Genomic DNA, 22,869 nt, shown 5'->3' on the forward strand with positions numbered 1-22,869 from the left:
CCCCAGCTCAAAGTTATGGAGGCTTTTAAAGCCCAGCACTATGAAAACACTATATTAGAAAAGCAAGAATCTCACAGTACAAATTCAAAGCAAAAACAGCTCAGATGGAAAAAAGAATGTAGTATGAAACACAGACTAAAAAGAAATGTCCTGATCATTAGTATTCACAGGGAAAATTTCTGCCTCATGAACATTTCAGACAAAGGAAAGCTCTAATGAAAGCAGCTCAGTTTATTTAAAAAATGAGCTGAGTTCCTGCTTGATTAAAAACAAAGAGAGTTATAGTTTAACTAACTTGGCTGGAACAGTAGCATGGAGAATTACTACTAATTATTATGCATTAATATATAACAAATGACATGCCAATGCAATTAAAATCCAGTGATAGTAAAATGATGAATTGACTACAAATTGTTAATTACAATTCATATTGACATAAGAATATGATGGTTGACATTAGCTGTCTTAACATCATAGATAAAAAGCATTTTGAGAAATTTTTTTTACATGGAAAAATACTTTATTAAGTCCCCTCAACCAAATTTTGAGAAAAAAAGAGCTTGAACAGTTATTTAATGAGATTAAAATAACTGCATTTTGAAGTATGCACTAAGTAATTCACAACTATTAAACCATGACCTCAACCTGAAGAGACCTTATAAATCCATTTAAATATGCACAGCCTGCAGTAAAATTTTACAGTGCTAAAAGGTATTCAGATATCTTGCAGCAATAATCAGTTCACAAGCGTTCAGGCAATCGGCTCAAACAAACCCATAGGACAGTGGTAAGATTCATGAGAGTTAGAAAGTGTTACAAAACTAAGTTAACTGTATTGCAACAAAGATATTTCAGGGAGCTACAGAAAAGAGACACAAAGCATCTCACTGAAGCTCAAGATACAGAGCAGAGGTGACTGGATCCTGTTTTCAGATGTCCAGAACTGCAACAACTAAGCAGTTAAAAAGACTTCAAAATTCTCAAAAGAAATCCTGACAGTTCTTACCATCTTACAGACCATTTGACAGGAAAATCAACTGCTTATATCCTTGTGATGCTATTTCTTGAAATATCTGGAAACACGTCTGTGTTCTCTGGAAACACAATTTTGCAAACTCCATCTGAAATATTTTCAATTTTAAGTGCTAGAATGTGCCTCCACCTTAACTGGTCAGTCAAGAATGTGAAACATAAAACCTATGTAGAAATTTTATCTTCAATTACCTAAGCAAGTTATTTCTATGCAAAGCACAACCAAACATGTGTAACTTTTTTTTTCTTTCTTTTTTAAAATAAGAGCCCTTTCCATGTGTGGACCAGCCAGTAATGGAGGGAGGAGATGAAAAATGTGAAAAGGGAAGGTAGGATGGTTACTTGGAGACTATACTCACTTGGGTCACAAGAAACCCCGGTTCTAATACCAGGCAGGTTAGATGTCCTGTACAATATTGACAAGTCAATTAACCTACCCTGTGTCTCAATTCAAGAAGGTATTACTAATAGCAGCCTGCTTGGCAGCAGTCAGACACTTCGGGCTGGCTAAAGCCAACTAAACAGCATCTCCAACATGCACACCAGCATTTGCTACTTAATTTTTTCATCAAATAATTTCAGATATAGAAGCAAAAGTTTAGTGCAGAGCCTTGTGTCGTTTAAATTTTACTTGAGAAACAGATTCTGAAGTGGAAAATGTTAGAACTGTAAAGAATGAAGCAGCTCTGTTTAACTTGTGTGCAAAGTTTTCATATATCATATGAGTGTGAAGATAAAAATTCCTCAACATATCTACAGTAAGAAATGGAAGACAATTCTAGCCTTCTACAAGTGTGAGTATACTGCTTGCAAGTCAATGAATAAAAATGTGCGGACAGGGTATACACTCATTTGCGAGCAGTGACCTGGAAGGAATCAGTGGAGATTGAAATCATGTTTCAACAATTGTTCTTTTTTATTCTTGAAATATTATCCAGTCTCAGCAGCTCCAAATAATATAATCTTTGGAAAATAATTTCACACCTTCCTAATTATTCTACATGCAAATGGTGGCAAGAAATATCCTGCAGTTTTTGAGATGGATTTCTGCATTCACAGTGCAGGTCATGATGGCTCTATACATCTGCTATTTGCTACAGACTCAAACCTTCAGAAGAAAGAGAAACAAACCCAAATTTAAGTTAATTTTCTAGTCCTTTTTTCTTCACAAAAACGTTTTTAAAAGCAAAACTACTCAGAAGCACACAAAAAAATCGGAAATGAACTCATCAAGTGGAGGGAGGTTTCATTTTGAAAATCTCAAAAGTACTATTGGTATTATCATTAATCCTTATTTCATTAAGGACCATTTAGCACATACCTACCAAATGGTTGCTCAGGTTCCGCAAAAGCTTCATTTCTGAGTGTGTTTCTACAAAATACCATGTAATTCTGCAGTGTTCAGCATGCCCTGAAGTGTATTCATCTTTGCTTAATACGCTCATTTGAAGTCTATGTATCAGTCTAACAGCAATAATCATGTAACTTTTCTCAGTTTACTGATACAAAAAGGCAGGACATATATGCTTGACAGGGGAAGAACTACCACCAGGAAACCGGCTCTCCAGCAGCTTCCTTTAAGCACAGTGCAACAATATTTTATGCCAATCAACTATATTTTCTCTTCAAGTGACACAGTAGGAAGACGACTGCATAGCACACTCAGGTGTGTGAGATACAGATCAATCAAGCTGCTTCCCAACTGAAGTTCCCCAGAGAAAGCAAGAAAAACAAAGCTGAAAACCAGAAAGCCACTAGTGTGATGGCTGGATTAACTAACCTCAACAACCTTATCACAAAACGGAAGCCCACAAAAACATTATTCATCGAAAGGAATTATTCATCAAAAGCTTTACCAATAATATGCTACTGTAGCATTTAAGACAATGGTCAATGTTTTACATTAAAACACATTTGACCACTGCTAGATTTGGACAGAATTCTGAATTTAAAAAAAAAAAAAAATAAATAAAAAATTACACAAAGTTATTGTTCAGTTTTATAGTAGACCAAACCATAAGCAAGTGAGTAGATCCTACTGTAAAGCAAGGGTCCTGAGCATTTAAACTACAATTAAAAGCTGCCTAACAAACATCAGATAATCCATGGCAAATCATGTAGGTGTGAACAAATACAACAGAAGGAGCAACCCACAATGATTCTTTCCTAAGCCAGAAAGGCAGTCCTAAAATGGCAAAATTACTTCCACAAAGCTAACTTAAACCCATGGAAAAATACCGATATAGGTGGAACTTGCCTTATTAGCCTTCAGCAACACTTGACTTCAGTGCAAAAATAATACTGATCCACTGCAAAACAAACTACACTTTGAACAGGAAAACTAGCTTTCTGGCATTGTTAAAGGCAAAAGAACCTACATAATTACAGGAATAAAGTGGCTTGAGATTTTACACATTGCTGCAGTTAACTGATCCTTCTCCTAAGGCATTTTGCCATCACTGATACGCAAAATAAATCATCTACTGAGCGCAAGTTTTGCTTTTCTGTTTTTGGTTTGGTTTTTTTTTTCCTGAAACACTTCATACCCCATTGGAAGCTAAGACGTCTTCTGTCTCATCATCCTTGCTGTCAGCCTGAATTTCAAATGGGTTTCCTCCGTTACGGTACTGCTCAAATAACGTTACTGCTGTTGAAATTGCTGAAGCAGGCTGCTTGCTAGGTGACACAGATGGGGAACGTGACTGCTCCATGAACTTAAATTCCTATTAATAGAAATATAGTACAATTTTAATCACCAACAAGACAGTTGCAGTGTTATTATTACTCCAGTTCCATAAAAACAGAGCATAAAAACAAATTTATGAGCAACTACTGTGACAGGAAAACTTTTATCCAAAGCTTGCTGTATATTTAAACATGCTTTTCATGCTGGCTCAAGTTAACCTTGAAATTGGCAACCTTACACTGCTCGCCTTTCTAATTTTAGCAGGTTTTGGCTATGATATGCAATACATCTCCTGCATCCGAAAGTATTCACTGTCTAAAACAAGGTGAAAACCCCAATTGAGTTTTTATTTCACAAAAATTAGGAGATAAAACAAGACCTAAATTCTATTTAAAAATGTATTCTTTACACAAGTTACCTTGTAATTTACTGAAGCTGAATTTGTTTTCTAAATATTTTAGTTTTACAAAGTTCTTTTCAAAATGTATTATTTCTCAAACCCATTGCACATGAAGTTAGTGATGACTGGGTAAGTGCAGAGACTTGAAAATATACAGACTGAACACATAAGTTATAATTTTAGATACCTTTTTTTTCTAAAAGCCTTGACTTCTCTCAGTTGATGTACCATTTTTATCTATTAAACTCTAGCTACTGATCTTCATAAATGGCAAAATGTACGCTGTCATTTATCTAAAGGTTTAAAGATCAAAATGCATAGAGCTAAAAGGGCTGCAATGTAGATTTCTGTTTGTTTAAATGAATATTACTTTCCGCCATCTTCTGCTGCTTCTGTCCCTTGAATAGTATGCATAGAATCATAGAATCTACAAGGTTGGAAAAAACGTTTAAGACTATCAAGTCCAACTGTTACCTCAGCACTGCCAAGACCACCACTAAACCATATCACGGAGGGCTTTTTCTACACAGATTTTGAACACTTCCAGGGACAGTGATTCCATCACTTTCCTGGGCAGCCTGTTCTAACACCTGATCACCCCTTCAGTGAAGAAATTTTTCCTGTTACCCAGTCTAAACCTTCCCTGGCACAGCTTGAGGCTGTTACCTCTTGTACCATCACTTGTTACCTGGGAGAAGAGACCAGCCACCTGGATGGATTTATAATCACATTTATCTATTAAAAACATTATTTCTTTTGATTCTGGATGCTACTAAAGGTCCTCCTTCCTTTTCCCTCCATACCATTACTGCCCTGGTAGCCTCTTACTTTTGCAGTTAACTCTACAGAAGCTGTAAATTATCTTTTGCTTGAGATTGCTCAGCTATATCCATCTTTGCACTTTACTGATAGATTCAATCATAGGCACCCACATTTCATTGGCAAAACAAGTGGAATTCACCCACCATGTGTTAAACTTCACAAAAATCAGTTTATAACAGCAGGTGAACACACCAATCACTTGTTTTCAGTTGCACTTCACCACAGAAGAATTAACTTTCTTTTTCCTTTTTGAATGAGCCAGTGTGACCCATTTCCAGAAACAGATGCCAAAACTGGTACAAGCTAGTGAGCATTCATGACTAGTTTTAGGCATTCATCTTTTTGCATCTTACTCTCAGATAAGTAATTCAGAAATGGAAAATTGACATAATAACAGCGCATTAAAACATGAAAAATAAAAGGCAACATTATGCTTACAACTCCAGCATCTTCTGTAAATTTATACCTGCCTGAAACTATGCCATTAGAACCTTAAGTTTCCAATATCGTGAAGTGAAATATAGGGAGTTTTAGCAGCTGATAAAAAACATTTGCACAGTGGTTCATGGATCTTACTACTTCTCAGAACACCCGGACTCTTGGCTATTAAAGTATTAACACATTTTTATGTGTTATTCATAGAACGTACATGAAGTTGCAGAATACTAAAGCTTGATTTAACAGGACAAAGTTCCCAAGTCTCATTCTCCAAAAACATTCTTAATTCTTCAAGACGGGTTCTGAAATACAACAAATTAACACTCTTAATTGACAGCAAGCAGACAATTATTTAACTTATTCAGTGAAAAAAACCTTCAAAGAAGGTGTTCTGTATAAGAAGTCACACTTGAAAACAGATATTTAGCTCATTCTTTCAACTGACAGACCACCTAAAACCTGTGGCTACTAACACAGGATATATTTTATGACACCTCTGGAGAAATTTTCTAAGAATGCCAACCTCCAAAATTTGGAAACAAACTTTTTTGTCAAACAATTTAAGAGTATGCAGGAACATCTATGACTTTATGCAGTAATACTGGACTTTTTTTCTTCAGTGAATACTGTAGAAAACAATGTAATATATATAAACACTGTTAGCAGTACGAAAGCGTCTGTGAGCCCACTCGAGACAGATGCTTCTTTTCAAACACACTGAAGCCAACAGGTAGCAAAGGGAAGTAGAAAGAACTGATGTTCTACAGACATCTCAGCTTTTCAGAGAAGAAGAAAGTTAAATGGCTATTAATCTCCTAAACTATATTTTTCTTTATAGCTTAACTTTACCTTGGTGCTAATACAGAAAACATATTAGAGAACCATAATCAAGCTATTACATCTGTGCATGGTTTCTGTTATGTTTTTAATTAGAAAAGCCACCATTCGGACATAAGCAGAAATACCTTTAATAAAAAAAATTTTTTTGCATATAAGCAGGAACTCATAGGAAAAGACAGCAACGACTGCTTATTGAGGTCATATTGCTGTATCTTTTCTTCTTAACATATGGTATATTTTATTGCTTAATAAGTAGCAGTCTGTAAATTATGCACTGGGTTTCTAATTAGGCGGTAAAACAGTATAGAAATACCTTTATTTCAATAACAAACTACAATCACCGCTGCAACTAAAATTTTCTTGCCTCAAAGAGATGAGTAATGTGTTGAATTATGACCACAGTTTGCTGTGTCTATTAAAATTTACCAGTTAAATGCAAACATACCTCAAGTGCTATTTTCAAGGCACTGAATACATGCAGTTGCAGATTTCACAGTAAAGCCAACAATAACAGATAGCAATGCTGTGAAAATCACTAGTACAGATTAAAGGAAGATTAGAGAAAAACTGAAGAGAAAGAGTTTTAGAAAAGGAAGTATTTAAAAGCCAGACAGTGCCATTGTTTTTATCATTTCAAAGCTGAATTCAAGGCTCTGACAAAGTACTTGAACAAATGATCATCATTTTCACGAGCATGCAAGTCTAGAAAGCGGCACACATGGAAGGTCTGATGCATTCATTCGTTCTCTGAAAAGCTTTGGTGATCAGACACACCTTTTTACAAATGCACCAGCACAAAAAGTAAACTGCATTACAAAAATTGCCTATTGATATTCGCCACCAAAAGCCCATTCTAATTGTTCAAAATAATAAATTTTTACCCAAAAAAGGCTTCATGTATGCTCTAGTATTGCACTCTCCTCTACGCTTTCTGAATGACATAACCAGTTCCTTTGAATGCTTTCTCTATGTTAGCAGTTCTCTAAAACACCACACTGCCCAGGAGACCACATACTGAATCACAGAATCACAGAATTGTTTAGGCTGGAAAATACCTTTAAGATCATAGAGTCCAACCATTACCTTTTCCATTACCTTGACCATTGCCAAGTCCACCACTAAACCGTGTCCCAAAGTGCCACTACATGTCTTTTAAATACCTTCAGGATGGCGACTCATGTCAAATTACACGATCAAAAAACTGATTACTCCTGGGCTCTGAGCATTTCCACTCTATGTAGCTTTTACGTACTAATGAATCTTTAAAAGCACTAGCTCTCCCCCTCCCCACCACCCCCAATTAAATACACAGGGGAGCTGAAAGCCACATTAGCTTGATCTGAAAATGCAAGCTGCTTAAAGCTTTTATGTAAATCAGCCTAAGGGATATAGCTGGGAGAGAGGATTTTTTGTATTTTCTCTTCTGAGGATAAAAACATCAGCCAATTAATCTTTACAATAACCACACAGCATAAAACATGTAAAAAGTATTAAAAGCTTCCCATAATCTGTACCATATAAATACATATTTCCTTTTCTTTTCACAAGATTCCAAGAAATATTACTTTAATAAAACCACAAATTATTAAAAAAATTATTATTTCTATATATATTCCATCAGTGTTCCTCAGCCTTTATTTTACTCAGATAACTCAGAAAATTAGTCTATGATTCCCTAAGCAAAACCATGATGGTCAAAACAATATTTACTTAACCAAATAAAGCGTTATGTAGTAAGTCAGCATAATAAAAAATGGTTAGGTAGACCAACATAGCTCTTCTGAACCTAGAGCTGCAAGCTCAGTTTCCAAATCAGGAAATCAGACATGCTGTCAAGAAATAAAGGCAAGTGGGTGGCATCTTAACCAACATATCTCCTGACAAAACATAACGTGCATCTGATTAAGGCTCAAGCTTTTCAGACAGCTGGAACTGATGCCTTCGTCAGATGTTCAAAAAGAAATCCCAGCTACGAACTACCAAAGCTGGAAGAAATTCCAAACCACATTCTCAGCTTCTGAATTTAGACACTGCTCATATTCTCCTGTCTTAATGTTTATACTTTATCAATATAACAAACGGCAACAGATCAAGACTGGGATAGTAAGAATTCTTAGCGCAAGGAACACTATTTCTTCTCGTATCTCCCATCTTTTCACCCAGAAAAAAGATGAATGCTAGATAACTAAAATAAAAGAGTTGTCAGCCCTCTAAAACAAAACATTTGGAAAATCAAGACAATTAAAGTGACAGACAAGTCCTGAAGCTGTCATAGCCATATATCATATCTGAGACCAGAGACCGTCTGCACATGACAGCATGTATGACTGGCTCAGATACAGTAGACTGAAACATAATTAGATCCTGCCAACTAAAAAAACTATGAAAACATAACACAAAAGGATGGACTCAGTTCTAAACACCTCATTTGATACAAGATAAAACTGTGTTGTCCTGGTTTAGCAGTAGCAGTCATTTTTTCTACTGGTGCAGTGCTGTGTTTTGACTTTCGACCTGGGAATAATACTGATAAAGCTGATGTTTTCAGTTGTGGGTCAGAATGTTTACCCTGACCAAGGACTTTGTGAGTCTCCTGCTCTGCCAGGGAGGAGGAGAAGCCAGGAGGAAGCAGGGACAGGACGCCTGACCCAAACTAGCCAAAGAGGTATTCCATACCACAGCACGTCATGCCCAGGAGGTAGAACAGAGAGTGGCCCGGAAGGGCTGGATGATGGCAGGGTGGGGGTGAGGTACCGGTTGGTGAGCGGTTGTATTCTCTTGCTTGTTATTTCCTTTATCATTATTACTATTAGTGGTAGCAGCAGTGATTTGTGTTATACCTTAGTTATTAAACTGTTCTTATCTCAACCCGTGGGAGCTGCATTCTTTTGATTCTCCTCCCCGTCCCTCCAGGAGCAGAGGGAAGAAAGGTGGGGGGGGGAAGTGGACTTCGTGGTTCTGATTTATGGCCTGGGCTTAAACCACGACAGTTCTTTTTGGCGCCCAACGTGGGGCAGGAAGGGTTGAGGTAACAACAGATCTGACCAAGGCACAATGCTGATTTATGGGCTCTCAAAGTTGTTCTTTTTGATACCACAGTTTCTGTATGTCGTAGCTTGCTTGGAGCCGGTATTTGCTGTGTTAGTGTTTATCAAGTGTGGGCCTTGGGCTAAGGTTCTTGTTTCATTGTACTTTATGGTAATGGCTTGCGATACGGGGGGGCTCCGGCAGCAGGGCGGGATGGACGTGGCCGTGGACTTGTACCTGGCCGTCCCGCTGCTCTTCCCCGTCCTGGCCCTCGTCCTCGCCTCCGTCCTTGTGAGGCTGCGGGGAGCCGAGGGGGAGCGGCCCCGGGAGCCGGCGGCGGCCGAAGCGGCCCGGGAGAGCAGCCCCGGGGACCAAGCGGCGGCGGGAGCAGGGCCGGAGGCCGGGAAGGAGGCGGCTGCCGAGCAGCGGGAGGAGGCGGCGGAGGAGCCGAGCCCCATGGCCGAGCCCAGCCCCGCGGCGGCAGAGAGCATCCCCCAGCAGCCGTCTGCCGAGCCCCGCGAGCCTGAGCCCCAGGAGGATGCAGGAGACCCCGCAGCGCTTCCCAGCAAGGCAGAGGAGGAAGATCTGGACTCGGAAAAAGAGAAGCTGGTGGTGAGAAAGCCTTCAAGCACAGCAGCTACAGCCCCAGTGACAAGTACAGCAGCATCATTTGAGAGTTTTGAATGGCCTTTGGGTACCCTTGGGACCTGCCTGCTGATTGTGATGGGGATCAGCATGTTGGCACACACACAGAGTGTGTTCTACCCACCACCATTTTGTCTGATCCCGAGAGTTAAGCAGAGTCAGGTTTGGGTCTTATCTGGGTTTAGACAATACAGGGGGACCGAGAGGTTTTCCCCAAGGCTGGACAGTCATGAGTGTCACGGTGTGTGGGACAGTATGGGCGAGTATCTAATCCACTGGGCCCCTCCAGTGCTTTGGAAGCATCGGAGATGGAAGGCAGCTGTGTGGAGTCCCCGACAAGTTGCAGAGACTGCTGCAGGGGAGGGTGAATTATTTTGAGCCTGATGGCCCCATGACACTTCAGGCCGTCAGGGCAGAGATGCAACATAGAGATGGACTCATGATCGAGGGGTGGACTTTGCAATGGGCCTCTCCTGCTCTGAAAGACTGTTACAAGTGATGGTATATTGAAAATGTGGGATCTGAGCATGACATGAATGGTATGGAATAAGGGGTGGATACTGTCCTGGTTTAGCAGTAGCAGTCATTTTTTCTACTGGTGCAGTGCTGTGTTTTGACTTTCGACCTGGGAATAATACTGATAAAGCTGATGTTTTCAGTTGTGGGTCAGAATGTTTACCCTGACCAAGGACTTTGTGAGTCTCCTGCTCTGCCAGGGAGGAGGAGAAGCCAGGAGGAAGCAGGGACAGGACGCCTGACCCAAACTAGCCAAAGAGGTATTCCATACCACAGCACGTCATGCCCAGGAGGTAGAACAGAGAGTGGCCCGGAAGGGCTGGATGATGGCAGGGTGGGGGTGAGGTACCGGTTGGTGAGCGGTTGTATTCTCTTGCTTGTTATTTCCTTTATCATTATTACTATTAGTGGTAGCAGCAGTGATTTGTGTTATACCTTAGTTATTAAACTGTTCTTATCTCAACCCGTGGGAGCTGCATTCTTTTGATTCTCCTCCCCGTCCCTCCAGGAGCAGAGGGAAGAAAGGTGGGGGGGGGAAGTGGACTTCGTGGTTCTGATTTATGGCCTGGGCTTAAACCACGACACTGTGTATTGAAAAAAAGTTTCATAGCCCCACATGTCTCTGCCCACGGCAGGGGGGCTGGAACTGTATGATCTTAAGGTCCTTTCCAACCTTAGCTATTCTATGATTGCTCGTTATACGTAATGGTATAGAAAAACCAGTAACAATTTTGGTAGGAAGTATGGACTTCAGAGGCATTCATCCTCAGGATCCCAGAAGACAGCTTAAGAGGTAGCCTGAAAAAAATACTAAAATTTTACATAAGAAGTTTTTTATTTTTATTTGGCCTACCTGCTGCAGAACTAGAGTTTTCCACAACCATAGTGGAAGCAAAGGCTTCTCCACTCTCTCCCCTTTTTCCAGATTCAGAGCCCTATTCTCATCATGAAACATTCTACAATCTGCTAACCTCAGTGCAGGAACATTATGCAATGGAATTCCTTTGGAAAGCATTGAAAATTAAAACCAACAACAACAAAGATGCCACTAGATTCATTCAGTGCACACTTAGTAGTCTCACCTGTGGTATGTTTTGAAATAGTTAACACTTTGTTTTCTGATAGATTCTTGCAAAACTTCAGACTTACTGCCACAAAATTCTTCTCCAACTTGCATCAGCCTATAACAATAAAACAAAGCTTAGAAATGTTTATTTATTAATACTGCTGTTTCAATGTGAATTACAAGTCTCAACCATTACCATGAGCATACACCTCTCTCCTTAGAAGCAGAGCACCAATGTTAAGTTGCAAACACTTAATTCATTCCACAAAAGTCCATGTCTCATTTGCCTCCAAATCCTACCATAACGTCCCATACACACAAAGAGCCACAAGCAAAATAAACATCTTTTGAGATCTCATTATGCTGGGAAAGCTGTACAGCTCACAATCTGAATCCATCATTTTATTATGATAAAAATATAAACAGAAGGTTGTAATACTGTACAGGTTAGCAGTACCACAGTATTTTATCTCTCACGACAGAACCCCTTTAAAAGCTTTTAGCACCATCAAAATTATCAGATATGCACAATACTGAAATCATATCACACTTAAGCACTACTTGAGCAGCAAAGCAACTTATGTTACTCCTCCCAAAGACATCCTAATAAACTCCCATAAAAAGAAGTGCTCTTCAAACTATCAGTAAATGTGAATAAAATTGGCATCAGAATTTAAATATCTGCCTTAATTAACTGTGCTGACTTATCAGAGTTCAAGTTTGTGCACATGTATTGAGTGCTCTTATGACCACATCAGTATACCTGCTGATAACATCGAGTACAAATATGAAGTCGTCATATTTGAAGTTAGACAGATCTGTTCCCAGAAGATAAGTTTTCACTTTCAGTTGAACATCCTACAAAACACAAGCAAGTTTTTGTATAGTTAGTACATTAAAGACAAAAGGTGAAGGCTCAGATGCCTGGTTTATCAGCACTTTTTTGTTTGTCTGCACTTATAACTTCTTGACATTTAGAGTAGAATTGTATTTTTCTGCAACGCGAAAGATTTCTCATTGATCTTCTAAAATATTATTATAAACAGTTTCTTTAACACTCTGAACATGAGGTCAATCCTAAAGGCTTTGTTTTCACTGCAAAAACAAAAACAGAGCTCTAGATTACAATTCAGCCATGTTTACAGCTTTTTCATCATACATTTGAGGTCCCACTGAACATCAAACTGATCCAGCAGTCAGAGGAGGAATACTGTGAAACCAGGCAGGTTCACAAGACTTCAGGTTCTCCACACCTATGGTTATACCAGAAACATAAAGCAGTATGACTGTGCTAGCAGAGAAAAGCCCATTAGAAGAAAATAGACTGTGAGGCAGCACGCAGGTTGGGAGAAGTGGAATCAGGCTGAAAATTCTGTTACTATGTTTTGGCATCCTGACTGAGTTTGTAAGCATAGAGACTACGTAGTAACTGAGCCATGGAAATCATATTTCCATTGGTTTGATATATTTAGCTCAAATCAAATAACATAAAAATAAAAATCCCTGCAGAGGTTTCTTTAAGAAATCAGTATAAATATAACTGTATATTTATATAAATATATATTTATATGTTATATATTTATATATATTTGTATGCAATATCTATACTTATATTTTATAAATACAACTGTATATGGGGGAGGCAGGGAGACAAATATTATGGGGGGAAAAGAGAGACGGGCACAAAAAAAAACACTGCCCAAAACCCCCAAAACGTACCTGCCATATTCGTGAAAGCCCATGTTCCAATTTCTTTTTTACATAGCTGCGGTCAAAACTGTTCTCTTCTGTTCCAACCACATTGCCACCATCTGAAACTGAAGGTAAAAGGTATTGTAGATATTTCCAAAAGCCTTGAAATGTATCCTACTTTTCTACCCCTAATGAAACTTCTGCCTTAGCTATTATCCTATCATCCATTATGCAAAATCCAAGAGAGCTGCAATGCCCTACACTTTTGAAAGGAAATAAATAAAGCCAATATAAATAGCACATGCAAATGCAGACCAGAAGTGCTTCTGATCACTTTTATGTAAATGAGATACCCCATTTAATAAAAATAAAAAAAGAAAAAAAGAGAGCAACAGATAATGGTATTTCAAACACAAACGATAAAGCTGAATGCTGAAGTGAGCACTGCTCATCCTCTACAACAAGATTCTCTAAGATATTCTACCTTTGTAGACAAGAACCATGAACTTGAAAATTTCAAAAGGAAGATTTTTAACTTTCTGCCCCAGTAAATTCTGTCTGCAACAGGAGGAAAAATACTGAAACCCTTCCCATGAGCTATGCAAACAACATAGTATGTGCTTTTCTTTTTTTCCCCTCTCATACTAATCTGTGCTTACGCATGAAATAATGTCAATTATATAATTAGGTGGTTTTCACTCCTCCCAATTATCTAATTCCAAAACCTTCGTTCCCAGAGTGGTGAACCACTTCCCAAGGAAGCACTGTAATGCACGGTAAACTTCCGTATGTGGCCCTTTCTCTCCCCACAGAGGAAATATTCTTTATTTTCATTTTAAAAAAGGAGAAGGTAACATTTCTACACATAGTCTGTGAGCATACAGTTGTGGTGATGCTTGCAGTCTGTCATGGCCCACTGTCACACAATTTGCTTCACAGCCAATGACTGACCACAGGAGAGCTCTGCCTTATCCAGACTACACATACAAACTTCCCCCATGATAAGAAAACTCTGCTGTTTTTGTCAAGAAGAAAAACTATGCATGTCCTTTAAAGCCCAAACCATCTAGTGATTTCATATGAAAGATAAAGATTCACATAAAATATTACACCAGAATATTACAGATCATACAGTCCTCCTTCCACCCTATCATTCAAGTGGTTGCTGAAGAATCAAGAATGTCTTTAGAATCCCAGCACACATAGGCTCCCAACTCAAACCCATCTCTTTCCCTTACTCCTGATCCCAAAATTTCCTCTCAAAACCTTCCCAGAGGCCCAGGCTCTCATTTTGCACACGTGAGGAAGTCTCCCCACAGCTGCCTGTGAGTCACAGGAACAGGCAGTACAAAGCCCAGATACTCCAGGAAACCAGACAGGGACTTGGAGAAAACTAAATAAACAAATAAATTAAAGCAGTTGCTAATGATATCATGAGAAAAAAACAGTCCCTATCTATAATTTGGGCCTACCTGGAGAGAAAAAGGGCATGTCTAACATTCTTGGCTTAGGTTGTTTTTTAACCTGTTGGCTTCAGGACCAGATAGGTGCATCAGTGCTACAATGCACACAGGAAAGTAAAACAAAGAGTAATTCTCAGTGACTAGCAGTAGTGTCTTGATCAGCCCTAACTTGTGGAACACATTGGGGGGGGGGGGGGGAGGGGGGGTGGAGCGAGGAGGAAATCTTCCTAGCATTAACAAGGAATTCAGAAGCAATACAAGGCCATGGACCAAACTGCCTCAGAGGGATTACACACAGCTTCTACCCAGGGAGACAGCACAAAGGCTGTGAAACACATTCCACTCTTAATCTGTGTGATGCTGACAGATGGTTCAGGTGCATCTCCAGAAGCTGTTCATTCATGAGCCGATATCACCAATGCAGGGACAGGATTTTACATGGTCACTCAAAACTAGCAAGGGCAAAATTGTCACCTGCAAACTGAATCCCTGTTACAACAGTGTTCCTTAGATGGTAATGTGGTACCAGGACCACTGTGAGAGCTAACCCAGACTGACCTTTGCAGTTCTTAATTACTAAGCTTCATATTTTTTTCCAGAAAGCCTCCTGGTTTTCCTCAGAGACAGCAGCAATTTTTAATGTTATTGTAGTTTAAATCCTAGCCAGCTACTAAGTACCAGGCAGCCGCTCGCTTATTCCTTCCCCCCTTTACCTCCAATCCCCATCCGCGGCGGCGAAATGGCAAAAGGTGTAATTATTAATAGTTCCCTCTAGATGGCTCCCGAAGTACAGAGGTGACGCCTGCTGAGCACACATACCAAATCAGTTTCGCGACCAGCGATTCTGTCGTATCATAAACCAGTACTACAAAGAACAACGAAATTATAACCTTATGCCCCTCCTCACTGGCAGAGCACGAGAAACTGGTAAGTCCTTGATCAGGGTAAGCATTACTTAGCAACAACAACATCGGTGTGTTATCGGCATTGTTCTCAGACTAAACCCAAAACAGCACTGCATCAGCTACTGGGAAGAAAAATAACTTCTAATTTTGCCATCTACTAAGAAAAACTCCAGAACCACAAAGAAGTCCGTTTGACAGGGCCAAAAATTTTTTGTTAACAACACAAGTGCATTGTCAAAAGTGATTTATCATGGAATATTAAACAAAATATAAACAGAAATAATAATTCAACTAGAGAAACACTAAGCAGATTTGTATCCTTTCTCTGACTGTACAAGTAAACAAAGCCAGCTATCTTAGCAATTGCACGCTCTTTAGGAGTTTCTACCACCTCCTCTCTTCTGTACTTCTGCAGAGTGAAGCCAAGCCTAAACAAATCATCTAAACCTTTGAACTATTCTCAAGTAAAGACCATAGCCCTTGTCTTCATGAACTGCCATTTATGAAGGAATGGTTGCAGAGTCATACGGATGCTAGTGCTCAATAAAAATCCATGCAGTGTTGTCTCTGGCAATCTCCTGGTGTTCCTGGTTTATGGCCAGTCACACTAACAGGTCTTGTTTCCAGTCTTTGAATGAACTGCACCGATTTCACCAGTGCAAACGTAAGAATTTAGGATAATTTCCTTGAGAATCAGGCTGAACAATTAGGATTAGGTCGCAAAATAGATAAATACTCATAATTTCACATAAAAATAAGAAGTTATTCTTCTGGATGCCTTATTTAAATACAGTAATGTTTCAGGTTTCTCAGTATTTCTCCAAAAGTCATAAAGGCAGCCCTTCAGCCACAACAAAAGGTTCTGTTCAATCCTTGCTCAGCAGAGACAAAAAAAAAAAACAAAGAAATCAATCAAATCACTGTCCTCTACCTTCTCCATTCTTTGAACACCAAGCAGGTCTTCAGAGAATTTATGCAGTATTATAAATGGAAAGTTTTGAAAATTGAAATGAAATTCACATCTTGCATAATTTTCTTCTTGCTTTTTATTGAATCTATTCCAGCTATTGCAGTTGTTACAAACTTCTAGCACTACAATTACACTTGTGAAATCAGAAGCTTAAAAGCTATAGTGATCATTTTCCTGCTCAGTTTCAGCTCTTCTGTTAAGTTCGTGTCTGAGGAGTGCACGTGAATTACATTAACATTACAGTAAATTTTATGGTATGTGAAAACCCAGTTGAACCAGACAGGGCCTCACACAAACCAATGCAACTTTTAAGTTCACTTTGCTTTAAGCAGGGAAGACAAAATGACCTGCACAGGTCCTTGAAAACTCATTTTTTAATTTGATTCTACACTACAAACAGAAACAATGCTTTGACCACGACCAACAGTGCGATAGAAAATTTTACAGTAAACCATTTATTTTCACGGATGAAAACGCATACCACAGTAATTTGCTGGTTTAGATACGAATGCCAAAATCAGACTAAGTAGCAGCTCATTACATGTGACATAGAATTCATTTCATGCTATGGAGTTGATACTTTTAGTTCACTGATTTTATCTTCAGTATGACTAAACAAGTCCTACGTATGAACACTTAGTTATATCTTCCCAACAATATATTAGAGCAATTAGTTAAGTGTTATTATTGATGATTCATAAAATTATCAATTTATTTCACTGTGATTTACTGCTACTCTGTTATAACATTTCAGCAAACTAATCTCGTTAGTATTTCCTGTTTCATGAAAGGTACTAAAATCTGTCTCATGCTTTAAAAATTTCTAGGATTACATTTATATCTAGAGATAATTATCTGTGTCTATTTAGTTATTATTTAAGTTAAATAACAGTAATCCCCAAACACCAGTCCACACTATATCTGAAAGAACAACTGCAAATTCTGAACTCAATTCTAGGGGAAAAAAAAAAAAAACAGAACACAAATAAGCAGAATATTTAACAATATAAAGCAAGCACACCCCTTTCCTCAGAAATGGAGAAAAGCAATTATGTAAAGTACATTTTAACATCTGTAACAGGCATTAATAATCACAAATACACAACACACGATCTAGATGAAGTGCAACCTCCTTTTCTTAATCCATGCAGGACTTCTTTTGGATAAGCTTCACTACTAGAACAGAGAGAACTATCTAACTCACATCTAGGCCCAGCTTCTCACACCTACACCTGGGTCTGTGCCCTAAGATCAAGAGTCCCTTGCCCCGTTTAAGGTACTAAGTTGCTAACGTTAACTGGCACAATGAAAGAAAAATACTGGGGTTTAATTGAGAGAACAATTTTAGCATAATCTTCTGAACTGCATCCATGCTTCCTTCTGAAATACCTGCCTTTCTATAGGAATTCTGCTCTTTGGCTTTAAAAAGCTATTAAATTGATAAATATAAAATGAGACCTCCACGTACAGGTTTAATAATTATTACAGCATAAGCAATGACTTTTATAAAAAACAGACATCTGGCAGATATTTATAGTCCCTCTGAAATTAAATTATACTCATGAAATTCCCTTTTGTGTGTTTTATCATTGCTGAGGCATTTGAAAAAATTATTCAGTAGCTCAAATATATTCTGGTTGTATATTACAGCTAAGCCACATTTCCAGAAACTTAAAAAATGAGTGACAGAAGATTTATTGGAGTAGTAATAAACATACCAAAACACGCTGGCATGCATTTAAAAAGCAATACATTTAAAACTACTTATGTGTCTGAATAAACCACTTTACTAGGCTTAATGGTTCCTTTAAATGACTTTGCAGTGCAAATGATTTTCTTTCTTCAGGATATCACATGTAACCAGACCAAAGGGACCTATTTTTAAAATTACATCAGGAGCTGATTAAGTAGTCTACTCTGATAGTGTTTTCATGCAATAAACTCTTTATCATACCTGCTTTATTTTACACATACAAAGATCACATCATTATGAAGAGAATGAAATGCAATTATCTGAAATTATTTTAAATTTAAAAATAAATATTACTGAGAATAAGCAATCCACTCAAAACCTCAGAATCTTCCTTCATATGGTGCACCTTAAAATCAAGTATTTCCACTCTGAATTTTAATTCTGATATACCTATAAAAAGCTTCATCTGAAATAAGTTTCAACAAATCAATTTTTTTTTTTTTTTTTAAGATTCCACACAATATGGGAAGGACACTGAAGAAAATACTTCCATTGATTTTTCAAATTTAAAGTAGGAAGACAGTGTTAATGAGCATAAATTAGATTCTTTTTAAGACTGAAGCTCTGTAATAAATCTGATTGTGAAAGAAATGTTGGATTTCAACACATTGTAGGAAGCACAGTGTTCCAGGATCTATTCTTTACTTCTATTTCCAATTGTTTTCCCTTTTTTCTTATCTTTTCCCCTTTCTTCTTATCATCTAACATAAAGGGTACAAGTTTTATGCAAATCAGGCAAGGATGAATAACTTCAGCAGCAATCCCACAGCCTTCATCCTTTGGCAGAAACCTTTTCAATAAGAAACCTATCTGATTCAAATAAATGGGAGTTTTGCATAAATTTTAATACTATAAATTTCACACTCTGCTCTCTGCCAGCCACAAGCATCTTGGGTTAGTGGGGAAATAAAATCTTCAAACATTTTATATTAATCTAAAGTATGTCCAGCAAAATGTACTGAGGAAGACTTCAGCAGACAACAGATGAAGGTTTTGTGCTCCTGTCCTAAAAACATCAACTAGAACAGTAATAAAAGAAACCAAAATTATACTCTAAGATGAGATATTTGCCTTTTCCTGTAAGGGTATCAAGGAAATTGTGACAGCAACTTATAACAGATTCACTAAAAAACCTGTGATTCCTAAAAATCACAACGGATTTACAGCAGAGTCATTTCCTGTTTTTTCAGTTACCTTTCCTAGTACACAATCCAGTATCCTAATCTACTAAGCTTAATACGCAGTGAAAATTTCAACATTGATCAAAAAATCTGAAATTTTACTTTGGTTCTATATTAAAGTGAAAAAATTACCAGATTTTGTAGTCATCTACCACACCTGACTTCCACTCATCAATAAGCAGTGTTTAAAATAAAACTGTTTATATCTGCGATAATGTCGCATACATATATTCAGAAAAAAATTAACCTTACACTGAAGACTACAAAAATCCAGCGAGTATTTAAGTCCTTACTGCACATTATAAGCAATAATGTGGAAGGCACTGAGTCAAGACCACAAAGGTACTGACACACAAAGTAACAACTCACAACAAGAAAAGTTATTTCAATTATTGTAAGTTTCACCTCCAGAACAGTTTCTTACCAGATGACACAGCTGCTACCTCATCTTTGTCATGACTCTCATGCCACTGCATCGTTCGGTAGTAACTGAGCATGACTTCCCAGAGGGCTTTACAGAGATCAGCAAGGCACGGAATGTAGCTATCTGACGTAATATGCTACAGAAAAACAAAATAATGTTGTGAAACTTAACAACTGTATTCTTGTTTTGCAAAAAAAAAACAAACCCAACAAAACAAAACAAACAAAAAAAACCCGAACAAAAACTTCGATAATCATACAACTGAGGTGCCTGACATAATCAGTTTCCTTTTCAACAGTATCTGAGAGATGATGAATGCCTGATTTTAGTCAACTGATCAAATGCTGTCTAAAAGTGCAAAGTTTGTTAGCAACTTTTTTTTAATCTCTTTTTTCTTTTCCAATAGGCCTACCTGGCAACCACATCTTAAATTTAAGGAACAGCAAGGTAGACACAGAAGTAACACCACACTGTCTAATTTTGAGCACCTCTTACTATCAAAGAAGAATGCAGACACCCCTGTGACATGCAGACACTGCATCAGTTCCATGGTATATATACTTGTACTTCAGTAGTACATAGCAGCCATCCTGCTTGGTGCCTCATTGGATTGAATGCTGTGTAAATAATTCAGTTTTAAAATAAACAAACAAACTTAGATGGCAGCTGTCCTACCCCCCACATCCACCCTGCTCCAAAGAGCCAACTGTAATTTAGATATTCATTACATATCAGAGAGATAGATATGCAGTAGAAATATCTGTGATGAGGTTGTCAGGTAAAGGGATGAATTTGAGAAAGGGGTTTGCTGGGTGAAAAAAAGACCATAAAATATATTTCTTATCTGAGTGGCAATGGTAAGTCACCCTCATCTCACCTCCCGTGAAGAATCACAGCCTCACAGTTTATAAACAAGGGCAAAGTCCAGCTGCACAAATGTGATTTCAATTACATTGTTATTTAAAGGTTCTCAGAGAAGTCTGGAACTTCAAACTAACACTGTAGTAGAAAACAGTTCATAATTTCCCACTGCTACTTCAGCACCCACGTTTGACTTCTGCAAGGCTAGTTAGCTTTTATCATGTGGTACTACTTACTACTCCAAAAATGAATATCCAAAATGATACAAAAGCTCTGGCATTAGAGTTACAACAAAACTCTTTAAAAACCGTAACAGCTTCTGCAACAGCGATGCCCACATTGCCACCAAAATTATCAACCATAGATTCTCTGGAGAGCAAACCCTAATCAAAGCAATCAATTCTCTCTGAACTGCATCCTCATCCAATGATGTTACCTGCAGTGATCTAAACACTGAATGTCCTTCCTGAGCAACAAATGGCAATAAAACTTTAGTAAGCTTGACTAGTACATTTGGTGGAGAATAACATTAGACTGGACAGATTTCTTTGCAAATGCAGACGTATCACTTACATCCCTCCTATTTTTCAGCTTTCAGGTTAAAAAAATTATAAACCGCATGCCTTTATTTTCTATTTAATCATGTTCTCTGGCTTCCTAAGCTTAAATAATGATCCTGTCAGTAGCATATACCACCCAAGCCATATTCTCCTACACTCTGCTTATAATTAAGAACTCTAAAAAACTATTCTTCAACATTAATAGATGTCACTAGCAAAAGTATCTGGGGGCAGCACATTAATATGTCTTTTCAGTTTGCTTGCCCTTTTTTTTTTAATGAATCATTATTATGGTTCTGTTCCCTATCAAATCAGAACTGCCTTAGGAATATAAATCAGATACCCTGGACAAATTAACAAAAACAGAAAAAAGGTCAAGTTGTTGGTACAGAAAAGTAACAATTGAGAACACTACTTTTTTCTAACACACCCTTTAATTAGAGAGTTGATATACATTAGAGACAGCATTTTTGAGACATTTTAATCTCAGGTAAAACAGATCTTTGCTGACAATGGAACAGAATAGGGTAATAAGTTTAGCATTTAAACAGCTGTCCTACCATTTCAACTGCTGTTTCAACAATTTTCTCTTTCAACTCATCAGGCAATGTTACTCTAACTGTATTTCAGGGGTTTAGTAGGTATAAAAATCAAACTTTGGTTGTGCAGATCACTATACTGGAAGAGACATATTGGCTTCCAGGTAGCCACGATGAAAGGATTGCTTGGTATTTAACAAGTTATTTCCATTTAGACTAAGGAAATAACTGAATTTCTCTGAACTTATATTAGAAGAAAGAAAATCAAAACTTGAAGATGAAGCAGCTGAACTCTCCCCTGCTCTAGAGTATTCAAAAGTGAAAGGATGCAAGAGTTATAGCATGGCATGTTGCTAGGAAAAGAAATCCTCAACAAGGAGACAGTGACTTAGAGTGCACAGGCACATAACCTACATAAATACCTGAGAATTACTGAAAATATTATTCTTAAAAAAAACACCGAAACACACACACACACTCAAAAGAAACCCCACCACATTATTATAAAATGCAGTACCTAACTTCCAGAAAAGAAATAAACAAAAAAATAAACCAAAGAAAAAACTCAATGTATTCCCCCAGAAAAATGGAAATGAGCTGAATGATTTCATTTAGAAAGACTTTTAGAAACACACAACAGGAGATCTGCCCCAAAAGGAACACTAATTTTATATTACTTCCATTGTTTAATTAGAGTGAGTACTCCATAACCACTTATACGTTAAGAGCATCCTGTCTTAACAGTTTAGACAGATTGAAGAGGGTTCTCACTGGAACTAGACATAGAGAAAGAAGGCTCATATTTTAGTCTTTAACAAATTAATACCTGACAATGGAATGCAGGAGGTTAAAATCTGTTGGTATTTTTTCTATGGGAAGTTAGAAATGGAACTGCTGTGATAGTCCTGCCTATTCAGCACTCTGATTTCACAAATGCACTGCAACAGGTCACAACTAACACTGAACAGCATGGTCCGCAACAGAGACCAAAAATTCACATCTGCAGCCTGTCCCTAAATACACAATTGTTACCAAGAGAGTAATGAAAT

General features: G+C 37.9%; 1 protein-coding gene across 4 annotated transcripts in view; it reads right to left on the reverse strand.

Annotated features, from left to right (window-relative positions):
- The window catches only part of VPS50 (VPS50 subunit of EARP/GARPII complex), an 88,666-nt gene that overhangs the window by 37,782 nt on the left and 28,015 nt on the right, over positions 1-22,869 (reverse strand). For 3 of the 4 annotated variants that reach the window (XR_013956193.1, XM_080610041.1, XM_080610042.1), the window contains exons 13-18: positions 19,861-19,996; positions 13,192-13,289; positions 12,236-12,330; positions 11,489-11,587; positions 5,590-5,680; positions 3,579-3,755 (exon numbers count right to left, since the gene is read on the reverse strand). Coding sequence is in view for 2 of the 4 variants with exons in the window: in XM_080610041.1 (XP_080466167.1) it covers positions 3,579-3,755; positions 5,590-5,680; positions 11,489-11,587; positions 12,236-12,330; positions 13,192-13,289; positions 19,861-19,996 (696 nt within the window). In the remaining 2 variants the exon portion in view is untranslated. The remainder of the gene's footprint in view (positions 1-3,578; positions 3,756-5,589; positions 5,681-11,488; positions 11,588-12,235; positions 12,331-13,191; positions 13,290-19,860; positions 19,997-22,869) is intronic. The other variant, XR_013956194.1, reaches the window with a different exon arrangement.

The sequence above is a fragment of the Psittacula echo genome (genome assembly GCF_963264785.1).
Source record: "Psittacula echo genome assembly, chromosome: 2".
Lineage (NCBI taxonomy): Eukaryota > Metazoa > Chordata > Aves > Psittaciformes > Psittacidae > Psittacula > Psittacula echo.